At 40.1% G+C, this 13,999-nt stretch overlaps 1 protein-coding gene across 1 annotated transcript in view; it reads right to left on the reverse strand.

Moving 5' to 3' along the window:
- Window positions 1-13,999, reverse strand: part of GRM7 (glutamate metabotropic receptor 7) — a 1,568,320-nt gene that overhangs the window by 807,930 nt on the left and 746,391 nt on the right. The window contains exon 3 of the mRNA XM_007945853.2: window positions 6,034-6,175. Within this exon, the coding sequence (XP_007944044.1) occupies window positions 6,034-6,175 (142 nt within the window). The remainder of the gene's footprint in view (window positions 1-6,033; window positions 6,176-13,999) is intronic.

The raw sequence follows: 13,999 nt of genomic DNA on the forward strand, positions 1-13,999 counted from the left end.
AAAAAAACAACAAAGAATAATATCAGGATACTATGAAGAACTGTACTCCAACAAATTTGAAAATCTGGAAGAAATGGACAGATTTCTAGAAACACACTACTTACCTAAACTAACACAGACTGAGGTGGAAAAGTTGAACAGGGCCATAACAAAAGAAGTAACAAAATCAAAGAGGTAATAAAAAATTACCAAAAAAAAAGGAAAAAAAAGTCCTGGCCCAGATGGTTTCACTGGAGAATTCTACCAAACTGACACCAATACTACCAAAACTATTCCAGAACATAGAAAAGAATGGGATTCTCCCAAATTCATTTTTTTGCAGTAAGCATAACCTTGATACCAAAACCAGGCAAAGATATCAATCAAAAGGAAAACTACAGAGAAATATCCCTCATGATTACAGATGCAAAAATCTTCAACACAATTCTAGTCAATAGCCTCCAACATATCAAAAAAAATAATTCATTATGGCCAAGTGTGGTTCATATCATGTATGCAAGAATGGTTCAATCTTAGAAAAACAATAAACATCATCCATCACATACATAAAACAAAGGAAATGAACCACATGATCATTTCAATTGATGCAGAAAAGGCATCAATAAAGTCCAATACTCATTCCTGAGCAAAACTCTCAGCAAAATACGAATACAAGGGACATTTCTTAACATCATAAAGGGTATATATGTAAAAACAATAGTCAACATTATTCTCAATGGAGAGAGACTGAAACCACTCCCCTTGCAAACAGGAACCAGACAAAGATATTCTCTATCACCACTTCTTTTCAATATTGTGGAGCTCCGATGGTATAGTGCCTAAGGCATTTGATTGCTAACCAGAAGGCTGGTGGTTCAAACCCACCAGCCACTCCTTGGAAGGAAGATTGGGCAATATACTTCTGTAGTGATACCACCTCGAAAATCCAAGGAGGGGTCTCTATGAGGATCCACCTCAATGGCAGTGAGTATTCAACACTTTATTGGAAGTCCTAGCCAGGGCAATAAGATAAGAAAGGAAAATCAAAAGCATCCAAATTGGTAAAGAAGAAGTCAAACTATCCTATTTGCTGATGATATGATCCTATACCTACAAAACCTGAAACTCAGTAAAAAATCTAGTGGAACTAATTGAGAGATTTAGCACTGTGGCAGAATGCAAGATCAACATAAAAAAATCCATTGGATTTCTCTACACTAACAAAAAGATTGCTGAAAAGCAAATAAGGAAATCGATACCATTTACAATGACTACCCCAAAAAAATAAAATAAAATACTTGGGAATTAATCTTACCAGGGACACAAAAAGACCTGTACAAAGAAAACTATAAAAGACTACTCTAAGAAAGTGTAAGGTATCTACATAAATGAAAGAACATACCATGCTTGTAAGAAGATTGAACATTGTGAAAATGTCAATTCTACCCAAAGGAATCTACATGCATTCAATGCAATCCCAATCCAGATCCCATCAACATTTTTGAAGGATATGGAACAAAGAGGGGTCACTATGAGTCAGGGCCAGCTCGATGGCAAACAACAACAACAACATTGGAAAAACCAATCACTCACTTTATGTGGAAAGTAAAGAGACCTCGGATAAGCAAAGCACTATTGAAGAAGAAAAACAAAGTAGGAGGTCTCACATTGCCAGATCTCAAAATCTACTCTATAGCCACAGCATGGCAGTAGTCAAAACTGGCTGGTATTTGTACAATGAAAGACACATGGACCAATGGACTAGAATTGAGAACCCAGAAATATATCCATCGACCTATGGTTAGCTGATCTTTGAGAAAGGGCTGGAATCCATTAAATGGGGGAAGATATTGTCTGTTTAAGAAATAGTTCTGTCAAAACTGGATATCCATTTGCAGAAAAATGAAACAAGATCTGTACCTAACACCATACACAAAAACTAACTCCACATGGATTAAAGACTTAAATGAGAAACCTAAAACTATAAAATTCCTCAAGGAAAAACTAGAGGCAAATTTAGGGGCCCTAATATAGAACATGGGAGCTCTGGTAGCACAGTGCCTAAGGCACTTGACTGCTAACCAGAAGGCTGGCGGTTCAAACCCACCAGCCACTCCTCAGAAGGAAGGTGGGGCAATCTACTTCCATAGTGATACTGCCTCGGAAACCCAAGGAAGGGTCACTATGAGTTGGGTCTGACTCAATGGCACATAACAACAACAACAATATAGGACATAAATACACTATCAAGCATAACCCAAAATGCACAAAGAGCAGAAGATAAACTAGATGAGTGGGACCTTCTAAAAATTAAATTTTTATGTGTTTCCAAAACCTTCTCCAAAAGAGTCAAAAGAGAACCTACAGATTGGGGAAAAAACATTTGGCAATGACATATCTGGCAAGGGGCTTATTTCTAGAATTTATAGAACTCCAACACCTCTACAACAAAAAGACAAATAATCCAATTTAAAAATGTGCAACAGAAATGAATAGATGCTTCAGCAAAGAGGATATTCATGCAGCCAACAAACATATGAAGAAATGTTCACTATCATTAGCCATTAGAGAGATGCAAATCAAAAGAACAAGATACCACCTTGCCCCAGCAGTAGTAGCAAAGTTCAACAGGACAGAAAATAACAAATCCTGGTGAGGATGTGGAGATATTGGGATTCTCATACACTGCTGATGGGAGTGTAAAATGGCACAACCACTGTGGAAAGCAGTATGGCACTTCCTTAAAAGCTGGAGTTAGAATACCATTTGACCCAGCCATTCCATTATTAGGTATATATTCTAAAGAAGTAAAAGCCAGGACAAAAATAGATATACACACCCCATGTTCATTGCAGCACTATTTACATTAGCCAAAAGATGGAAACAACCCAGGTTTCCATCAACAGAAGAATGGATAAGCAAAGTATGGTCCATACACACAATGGAATACTATGCAACCCTGAAGAATAAAGTAGAATCTGCAAAACACCACATAACATGGATGAATTTGGAAGACCTTATGTTGACTGAAATAAGTTACTTACAGAAGGACAAATATTGTATTAGCCCATTATTGTAAAAAGTCAAGGAAAGGTTTACATATGGAAGGAAATTTTCTTTGTTGGTTATCAGGACTGAGAGAGGAGGAGAGAGAACACTTTTAGATAGGTAGAGAGAAGTATTGTTTGGAGGAAGAGAAAGGCAATGTACCAAATGTGAATGATGAACATGGTGGCATTGAGGAAAAGGAAGACATAGAGAGGTGCCTGGGAAGCACAGACAACAAAGATGAACCCTTCTGCACATACAGTACTGCATTGTCAGTGTAGGCAAACAACGATAAGGAAACAGTGGACAGGTTGAACTATTAGGTATGTCTATGCAGGGGGGAGTTTGTCCAAGACTATGAATAGTGTTGCCAGACAATGTTGCTACAGGTGTTTTGTTATGTTCTGTAAGAATTTCCAGGTATCTAGTAGAGCTGACAAGGGACAATTTTGTAGTCACTTCTTGGGCACCGCCAGCTACCCAGAGGGAGTGAGCAGTTGGACCTGTGGGCTCGAGACCATGGTCCCACGGGACATCAAGCTCAAATGGCATAACATACTATACAAAAACATTGTTCCATGTCCTACTTTGGCAAGTAGTAACTGGAATCTTAAAAGCTTGCAAGTGACTATCTAGATGCAATGATGGGTCTCTCCTCATCCAGAGCAAAGAAGAATGAAGAAAACCAAAGATACATGGAAAAAAATTAGTCCAAGGGACTGGTACACCATGCAATTCTCAGCATATATGAATATGAGACCTGAAGTACTAGATGGTGCCTGGCTACCACTGTTAACCACTCAGAGGGGATCTATGTAGGAGATCCTAGATAGAGTGGGTGAATAGTGTGAGACAAAACTCAAAATCAAAAAAAAAAGGACCAGTTTTGCTGGTCTAATAGAGCTTGATTGAATCACTGAGACAATGACCCTTCAGGTCCAGCATTGAACCCACTCCTGTGGTTTCCAGACAAACAAAAGACAGGCGTATGAGCTGAAGATGTCCATTAGGTAGATACACTCTTTGGAGAGATCAAGCATTGGAGAATAGAAGTGCTATGTATGCACAGGGAGACAGTTTGTAGGGCAGGAGTGCATGGGAGGAAGCACACAGGGAAGAGATTACTGTGGGAGGAGAGAAGTGGGAGGGGAGCTGTTGCATTGTGGGAAACTGCAGTAAATTTCATGAGACAAAGTGTATGTGATCTGCTATATGGAAAATGAATTTACTCTGTAAACTTTCACCCAATTCACAATACAACTAAAAAAAAAATCCATCTTATTGATGAGTGAATGAAGGTCCAAGAAGTGAAGAGGGGGGAAAAAAGAAAGCATTGCTATGGTTATACGGTGTTCCTCTGTGGAAGTAGCCAGGGGGGAAAACCATCCTGAAGTCTCCTAATGACCAGTTTAACAACGTTTTCATTTCACTTATTTAGATACGTACATATAAGATAAATACAGTGAGAAGAGAAAAGGGACTGGGTAGCTGGTGATGACAGTGCATTACTCCCGGAAAGAAGTAACAATGGCATGGGCCTTAAAGCTTTACAAATAAAGGGAGATATTCGTTTTCAAGTTCAGTGATATCTTATTTTGAACTATAAGATTGGCAAACACACCCAACCACCCACACATTTCACTCACATTGATGGAAGTGTACACTGGTACAACTTTTTTGGGAAACTATATCTATATTGTTCTTTTTTAGGGGGATATATCTTTGACCTAGGAATTTCTTTTCTAGGAATTTATTGTGTAAGTAGGCACATATTGGTGAACAAGAAAGTCTACTGAAGCACTATTTATAATTGCAATATTGCAGTAGTTAAACCGAAATGCCAGTCAATAAGGAAACAGTTATAAATTATAGTATATATATAAAATGTACTCAGGCACAGCCACTAAAACTATTGAGCAGATCTATAGATACTGAGAGTCTGTAACCTCTATGATAAAATCATATTGTCCAGGCAGGCAAGTTTGCATTGTGTATGCACAATATGCGTTCATTTGTGTAAAAGCCAGGAGTACATTCCTGTGGTATATAGAGAGAATGTCTCTAAGGGGATATGCAAGAAACTGATAATATCCATTGTATCTGGAGAGGAGAACTTGTTAGCTGGGGGACAGGATGGCTGGGGCTTTTTTTTTTTTACATTGTTGTTGTTGTTGTTATGTGCCGTCGAGTCGGCCCCGACTCATAGCGACCCCTCCTTGGGTTTCCGAGGCAGTATCACTACGGAAGTAGGATTGCCCAACCTTCCTTCCGAGGAGTGGCTGGTGGGTTTGAACCGCCAGCCGTCTGGTTAGCAGGCAAGTGACTTAGCCACTATGCTACCAGAGTTATTTTTAAAACTTTTGACTTTGTCATCAGGTGTAGTAATTTTATTTTAAAAACATTAAGAAATATTCTGGATTACAAGAGGGTGATGTTTGTGGTGTAGAAACATTTCAAAGTTTAGCTCTACATGGCTTGGCCATGACATCAAGGAAGGAGGGAAAAGATGAAGTCAAGATTATTATCAGATTTTTGAATCCAAGGTGTATCAAGGTAAGAAGAAAAGGCAAATGTGGATTGCAGGATGTAAATGTATACCTAGTTTAGTTCTGGACTTACTCAGATAGAGACGCCAGCAATACAGCAAGAATAAGACATTTTTATTTTACAGTAAGAGGAACTATTCTTTGGATAAAATTCTGTTACACTTTGAGATGTTTTTAATAAAAGAACTTTTAAAAGTTCCACTAGTTTTTCTCTTTTTACAAATAATTGAATACATTCATTTTGCTCATCAGGGGAAAATACACGACAGTAACATGCTGCTGTTTCCAAAGTTGACTCTAACTACCAGTGTTGGGGTAAAAAGCATGCACAGACTTTACCATTATATAATTACAGCTTTAATTCTGTGTTATCTGTTTCTCTTTCTCTGCCAGCATCCTGATCTTCCTGTCTCCTAAATTTGCCACATGCATATTCACAAATTTCACCAGTCATCCTTACTTTATATCCTCATCGTTGGCAAAAATCACGACGGCCCTGGAGTTGGGGGTGTCCAGGAGCTGTTTGATAATTCTATCAAAGTCAATGGTCCTGTCTTTGCGCTCTTGGGGGATTCTCACGGACTGGGCAATGCAGAGCCCACCTGTTTAAGAAAAGAAAGCAGAGTGTCAATAGAGTTCCTACAAAGTCACCAAAGGAACTAGGGAAAGTATTTGGGGAGAAGGAGATTTTGACTTGAGTGCACACCCTTCCTTGGTGATGCTGCTCAATGAAGAAGGCAAAAGATAGCATGTTGGCTCTTGACCTGATACTCATACTTGGTCCTCCTTCTATGGTATTGCACATATTCCTTTTCTTTACAAAGCACTTGTAAATTCCTAACTGTGCCTGGGAATACCAATGACATTGATTCTGGGGAGGTAGGTTTAGGTTGACAGATAAGGTATGTGGGAGAAATCTTTAAAGGTAATGCAGTACGTTACAATTAAAATGCAAGAAAAAAACTACAATAAAGAAACTGGAGCAGGTAAAACTCATGTTTATCTCTGTGACTTTTCTGCCTTCTGCATCTCCAAGATATTTTATTCCCCTTCATATCCAACTTTTACAGCTCACTTTTTATGGAATAATACTAAAAATAAAGAAAACAACAAGAATGTCAATTATTATCTCATTGAATCATCTTGAAAACATTGTTAGGTAGTTAGTATTACTCATTTTATATTAATTGAAAGGGAAACTAAACAGATAAACAGATGTTTACTACAGACTTCTCAGAGGGTTTAGAGCATTAATTCACATGAATTTCAAGATAGTGGCACCTCAATAAGCAATTGATACACCAACCACTACCTCATCTATTGCTTGGTAGTGTCCACTGGAGTTAGTGTTTACAAAGATCACTTTAACAAAAGGCTTCTGCAGGTGAAAGGAACAGAGAGAATATTTGTAGGAAAAGTTTCAATGGCAATCCAAAGGGCAGAAGACCTGGGGAAAGAGAAAAGATGAAAGCTTTTTTTCTACTTATAATGTTTGAGAAGTACCTGTAATAACAAGCTCACACCTAGGGCATGGATAATGAGGTTTATGTTACTAGCCTTCCACAAAGAGAAAAATATAAACTCTAATCCAAAATTAGACCTCCATTATATTTAAACCCCAAATGATGTTCAATATCTATAAGTTGTTCTCTACCCTCAATGTGCATGGAATCACCTGTGGTCCATCTTCAAAATTTGACTAACATACAACACTATCAACCAACGGAATCTAACTGACATTTATAGAACAACTCACCAAATATCAGAAGAATGCATGTTCTTTTCAAGTGAAAATGGGACATTCACTAAGATAAAACACATTTGGTGTCATAAAAGAAAACAAACACAACACATAGAAACCGTGCAAAGTATGTTATCACCTCAAAGGAGAATTAAACTAGGGATCAACAACAGAAAGATAACAGGAACATTTTCAAGCACTTACAAAATTAACAACCCACATCTAAGTAACCCATGGGCCAAAAGGAAGTGTCAAGGGAAATTTTAAAATATATTGATCTAAAGGAAAATGAACCTTCAGCATATCAGAAATTGTAGGTTACACCTAAATCAGTATTTAGAGGGAAATACATAGCATTAAGTGCTGCTATTAGAAAATAAGACATGTCTACAACCAGCAACCTAACCTGCCCCTTGAGAAAAAAAAAAAAAAAAACAGAATGAAGAACTAATTAAACCCCCAAAAGCAGAGAGGAAATAGTGAAAGTAAGAACAAAAATAAAAAAAAGCTTTACAGAAGAAAAATAATAGTTAAATCAATAAAACCAGAATCTGGTTCTTTGAAGAGATCATAAATTGATATATAATTATCTAGACTGACTAAGGAAAGAAGAGAGAAGTCACATACTACAGTATCAGAAATGAAAACAAGGATATCATTTCTGATCTTGTGGATATTGAAAGGTAATAAGACAATATTATAGAAACTCTGGAGAAAAGGCCAGGGGGCCCAGGACAGATCTTGGAAGCAGTGTCAGGGATCCAGGTAAGGCAAGGGACCCAGGCCCGCCCTCCCCCACCGCAAGCAGCAGGAAAGCAAGGGAAAGCAGATAAAAAGCCAGAGGGACCACGACCGAGCTGGGAAGTAGTGGCAGGGATCCAGATAGGGCAAAGGACCCAGGACATGCCCCCCAAAGCAGTGGGAAAGGCAGGGAGCCATGTAAGGGGAAGGTGGAGAGGTTTCAAATAGCTAAAGGAGACAAACTTGTTTGTCAGTTTGTCCTACTGCTGTGGCATGTTGCTGAGACTTGAGGCTGTGCCACCAGTGTGTCAAACCCAGCAGGGTTGCACATAGTGGACAGATTTCAGTGCAGCTTACAGACTGAGACAGACTAGGAAGAAGGAAGAGGACATCCACTTCTCAAATAATTGGCCAGAGAAAATCTTATGAATGGCAGAGAAACACGGCCTGATACATCACTAGACAACTTAATGAATAGCCTGGAAACATTGTCTAAAACAGTGCAGAAAGACCAGCCCCTTAGGTTGAAAGGCTCTCAAAATAGGTCTTGGAAAGAGCTGCATCATCAGATTGGAATAAGCCTTACTGATGTGGATAAGGTAAAGCTTTTGACACGTTCATTTGCTGACATGGCATGACTCAAAATAAGGAGAAACAGCTGCAAACATCCATTAATAATCAGAATATGAGATGTGCGAAGTATGAACCTAGGAAAATTGGAAGTTGTCAAAAATGAAATGGAATGCATAAAGATTGATATCCTAAGCATTAGTGAGCTGAAATGGATCAGTTTTGTCCATTTTGAATCAGACAACCATGTGGTCTACTATGCCGGGAATGACAATTTGAAGAGGAATGGCATGGCATTCATCATCACAAAGGATGTTTCAAGATCTGTCCTGAAGTACAATGTTGTCAGTGATATGATAATATCCATATGCCTACAAGCAAGACCAATGAATCCGACTGTTATTCAAATTTATGCATCAACTACTGTGATAGTTGGAGCTGTGTGTCAATTTGGCTGGACCCCAGTTCTGTGTGGTTGTTTCCATGATGGGATAGGATGACTGTGTTCTGAGTGGCCAATCTGTTGAAGGGGCATTTCCCCAGGGGTGTGGCCTGCTTCCAGTACATCCAAGGACATCCTGGGAAGAAAGACATTCTTCTGTGGATTGGGATTCTGTTGTGCTGCCTACAACTGTCCATGAGTGAGCAGTTCACCATTTAGCCTGGAGATCTTGGATTTGTCATTCGTTGGAGTCAACAGCCAGAGTACGGCCTGCCAGCCTTGAGCTCCTCAGCCCCTGAGGTTGCGGGAGCCAGGAAAAGCCTCCAGCTTGACATTTGATCCAGGAACTTTGGACTTGCTGGTTTCTATACATTTGTAAGCCATTTTCTTAAGATAAATTTCTCTGTCTTTATATAAGCTTTGCTGGTTTTTGTTTCTCTAGAGAACCCAGTCTAACACATTTCATACCAGGAGTGGTTCTAGAGAGACAAAATCATAAAGATGGTCTTCCTAGGTTGATTCTCCAGTTTGATTAATCTTAAAGACACTAGAACCCTGCCTCCATTAGTAAAGAGGGCCCTGCTAATCCATGGCATGTATGTGGTGGCAAAATTAATACACGAAATAGCACCACCACTAGATCAAGTACTTGTGAGAAGTGACGGTCTGGGTGATCAGATATTTGATACTTTTCTGCAATTTTGTCAGAATAAGGAGTATAATAAGGAAGCTGGTTGGTTGGTCCTACGTACACTAGACAAAGTGGTGAAAGAGTGACATGAGCTCAGAGCTGCTGAGTCTCGGCTTAAGTGTCTCATGAAAGACATCAGTGCTTCCAGGTGTGCTCTGAAAGAAAACCTTATATCTTCTAGTAACAGTGCTGATATTGCTGAAAACCAAACCCAGAGTTTATTGTACGGATGGCTGAATTACAATGCCAATTAAGTTGCTAATCTAGAACAGTGTCTGACGTTAAAGTGAGGGCATTGATTGGAAAAAAATGGGATCCTGAAACCTGGAATGGTGACATATGGACAGATAATCAGGAAGATCAGGATATGGAGACTGTAAATATGGTTAAATCCCTCCCATCTGAATGGATTACTGTAAAACTATTATCCCCTTCTCAGTTTGATGGGAGTAGCCAAACTGGTCCTTCTGGGTCATTGTCTGAGGCAGAGACCATGGAAGACATTCCTGAATGTTCTCAGGAACTGCCTCAAGCATCTATTGTTGCTGCTAGGCCGAAAACTAAAGTCAAGTCCAAGTGAGCCCCAAAAGGTGAAATAGAAAGTGTGACTGAGGAGGTGGTATGCTATACCCAAAAAGACCTATTTGATTTTGCTAACATGTACAGACAGAAACCTGGAGAATAAGTATGAGAATGGCTACTGAAGGTGTGGATAATGGTGCAAGGAATGTAAGATTGGATCAGACTGAGTATATTGATTTAAGCCCACTAAGTATGGATTCTTCATTCTATGTCTCAGCTCGAGAGGTTATGAAAAGATCTAATAGTTTATTTGGTTGGCTTAGTGAGGCATGAATTATGCCATGGCATACATTAAGTCATGTTGAAGTACCTGACCTGCCTTGATATAATATAGAAGAAGGTATCCAGAGGTTTAGGGAAATCGGTCTGTTAGAACGGATTTATCAGATTAGACCTCTAGAGCCAGAAATGGAGAGTCCAGAAGACACACCTTTCACCTACACCATGAGGAATAAATTTGTGAAGGGAGCTCCAGCATCCTTGAAGACTGCTGTGATTGCTATTTTATGTAAACCTGATTTGACAGTGGGAACTGCCCTAATTGAACTAAGACACTTAACTACAATGGGGCTGATTGGACCCCATGGTAGTAGGGGCCAAGTGGAAGCAGTTAATCGACAAAGGCGAAGTGGGTGTGGTTACCATAATGGACAGCAGAATAGTCTGTAATCAGAATAGTCTGACTCGTGTGCAATTATGACATTGGCTACTTGCTCATGTTGTTCCTAGTAGTGAAATACATGGAAAGCCTATTAAATATTTATTTGATCTGTATAAATAGAAGAATTCTAGGTCACATGAACAGCAACCTAGATTGAATCATCAAAATACAGAGTCATGACCTCTCAATCAATTCCCAGACTTGAGTCAGTTTACAGACCCACAACCCCTTGAATGAAGGGGAGGCCAAGTCTCTTTGAGGAAGGACCCCACTACAATGCCAAAAATCTATAATGTCAGTCTTTCTCCTAGCCTTCCCCAAAGGGATCTGAGACCTTTTATGAGAGTGACTGTTCATTTGGGAAAAGGAAATAATCAGACTTTTCAGGGATTACTGGACACTGGCTCTGAATTGACACTAATTCCAGGAGACCCAAAGCATCACTGTGTCCCACCAGTTAGAGTGGGGGCATATGGAGGTCAAGTTATTTATGGAGTCTTAGCTAAAGTGTGTCTCACAGTGGGCCAGTGGGTCCCTGAACCCATCCTGTAGTGATTTTCCCAGTGCCAGAAAGCATAATTGGAATAGAAATACTCAGCAATTGGCAGAATTCCCACAATGGCTCCCTGACATGTGAAGTAAGGGCTATTATGATAGGAAAAGCCAAGTGGAAGCCATTATAACTTCCTCTACCTGCAAAAATAGTAAACCAAAAGCAATACGGCATCTCTGGAGGGGTTGCAGAGATTACTGCCACCATCAAGGACTTGAAGGATGCAGGGGTGGTGATTCCCACCACATCCCCATTTAATTCACCTATTTGGCCTGTGCAAAAAACATATGGATCTTGGAGAATGACAGTAGATTATCACGAACTTAATCAGGTGGTGACTCCAATTGCAGCTGCTGTTCCTGATGTGGTTTCATTGCGTGAGCAAATTAGTACATCTCCTTGTAATTGGTATGCAGCTATTGATCTGGTCAATGCCTTTATCTTGATAGCAATTTCACAAGACCATCAGAAGAAGTTTGCCTTCAGCAGGCAAGGCCATCAGTATACTTTTACAGTCCTTCCTTAGGGGTATATCAACTCCCTGGCACTATGTCATAATTTAGTCCACAGGGATCTTGATCACTTTCCCTTCCACAAGACATCAACTGGTCCATTATATTGATGACATTATGCTGATTGAACCTAGTAAAGAAGAAGTATTGATGACTCTAGACTTATTGGTAAGACATATGTGTGTTAGAGTTTGGGAAATTAACCCAACAAAAATTCAGGCACCTTCCACCTCAGTGAAATTTCTAAGGGTCCAATGGTGTGGAACATGTCGAGATATTCTTACTAAAGTGAAGGAAAGTTATTGTATCTGGCTTCCCCCACAACTAAAAAAGGGCACAACATCTGGTGGGTCTCTGGATTTTGGAGGCAACATATCCCTCATGGCCTATTTATCAAGGGATTCGGGCTACATTTGAGTGGGGCCCAGAACAATAGAAGGCTCTGCAACACGTTCAGGCTGCCTTGCAGGCTGCTCTGTCACTTGGGCCATATGATCCAGATGGTCCAATGGTGCTTGAAGTGTCTTTAGTAGATAGAGATGCTGTTTGGAGCAAAACCCTGTCATCCTCTGCAGATAACTACTCTCCTTTTGAGAAACAGCTTTTGGCTTGTTACTGGGCTTTAGTAGAGATTGAATGCCTAACCATGGGCCACTGAGTGACCATGTGGCCTGACCTGCCCATCATGAACTGGGTGTTGTCTGACCCACAGAGTCATAAAGTTGGATGTGCACAGAAGCACTCCATCATTAAATGGAAGTGGTATATCAGAGATTGGACTCGAGAAGGACCTGAAGGTACAAGTAAGTTGCATGAGGAAGTGGCCCGAATGCCTATGGTCTCCACTCCAGTCACATTACCTTCCCTGTCCCACTCTGCATCTATGACCTCATGGGGAGTTCCTTATGATCAGTTGACTGAGAAAGAGAAAACTCATGCCTGGTTTACAGATGGTTCTGTGCGATATGCAGGCACCACTGGAAAGTGGACAGCAGTGGCACTGCAGCCTCTTTCTGGGACTTCCTTAAAGGACAGTGGTAAAGGGAAATTCTTCCAATGGACAGAACTTTGAGCCATGCATATGGCTTTTCACTTTGCATGGATTAAGAAATGGCCAGATGTGTGATTATATACGGATTCATGGGCTGTGACTAATGGCTTAGCTGGATGGTCTGGAACTTGGAAGGCACATGATTGAAAGATTAGTGATAAGGATGTATGGGGAAATGGTATGTGGATATATCTCTGTGAATGGGCCAAAGGAGTAAAGATATTTGTGTTTCATGTGAATGCCCACCAAAAGGTGACCTCAGCAGAGGAGGACTTCAACAATCAGGTGGATAGGATGACACAATCAGTGGAAACCAGCCAACTTTTTCCTCAGCTACTCCTGTCATTGTTCAATGGGCTCATGAAGAAAGTGGTCTTTATGGCAGGGATGGAGGTTATGCATGAGCTCAGCAACATGGAATCCCACTTACCAAGGTTGATTTGGCTACCACCACTGCTGAGTGCCCAATCTGCCAACAGCAGAGACCAACACTGAGTTTGGGATATGGAAACATTCTTAGGGGTGATCAGCCAGCAACCTGGTGGCAGGTTGATTACATTGGACCACTTCCATCATGGAAAGGACAGGATTTTGCTCTTAGTGGAATAGATGCTTATTCTGGATATGGATTTGCCTTCCCTGCATGCAGTGCTTCTGCTAAAATTACCATCCATGGACTTACAAAATGCCTTATCCTCCATCAAGTTATTCCACACAGCATTGCTTCAGATCAAATGACTCATTTCACAGAAAATGAAGTGTGGCAATGAGCTTATGCTCATGGAATTCACTGGTCTTACCATGTTCTCCATGTTTTGTGCCCATTCCAAAGAAAGGAGATCCCACAGAATGTGGAAATTATACAACAATATAATTAATACC

The sequence above is a fragment of the Orycteropus afer genome, unplaced genomic scaffold, assembly GCF_000298275.1.
Source record: "Orycteropus afer afer isolate SDZICR_OR568_19922 unplaced genomic scaffold, OryAfe1.0 scaffold00144, whole genome shotgun sequence".
NCBI lineage: Eukaryota > Metazoa > Chordata > Mammalia > Tubulidentata > Orycteropodidae > Orycteropus > Orycteropus afer.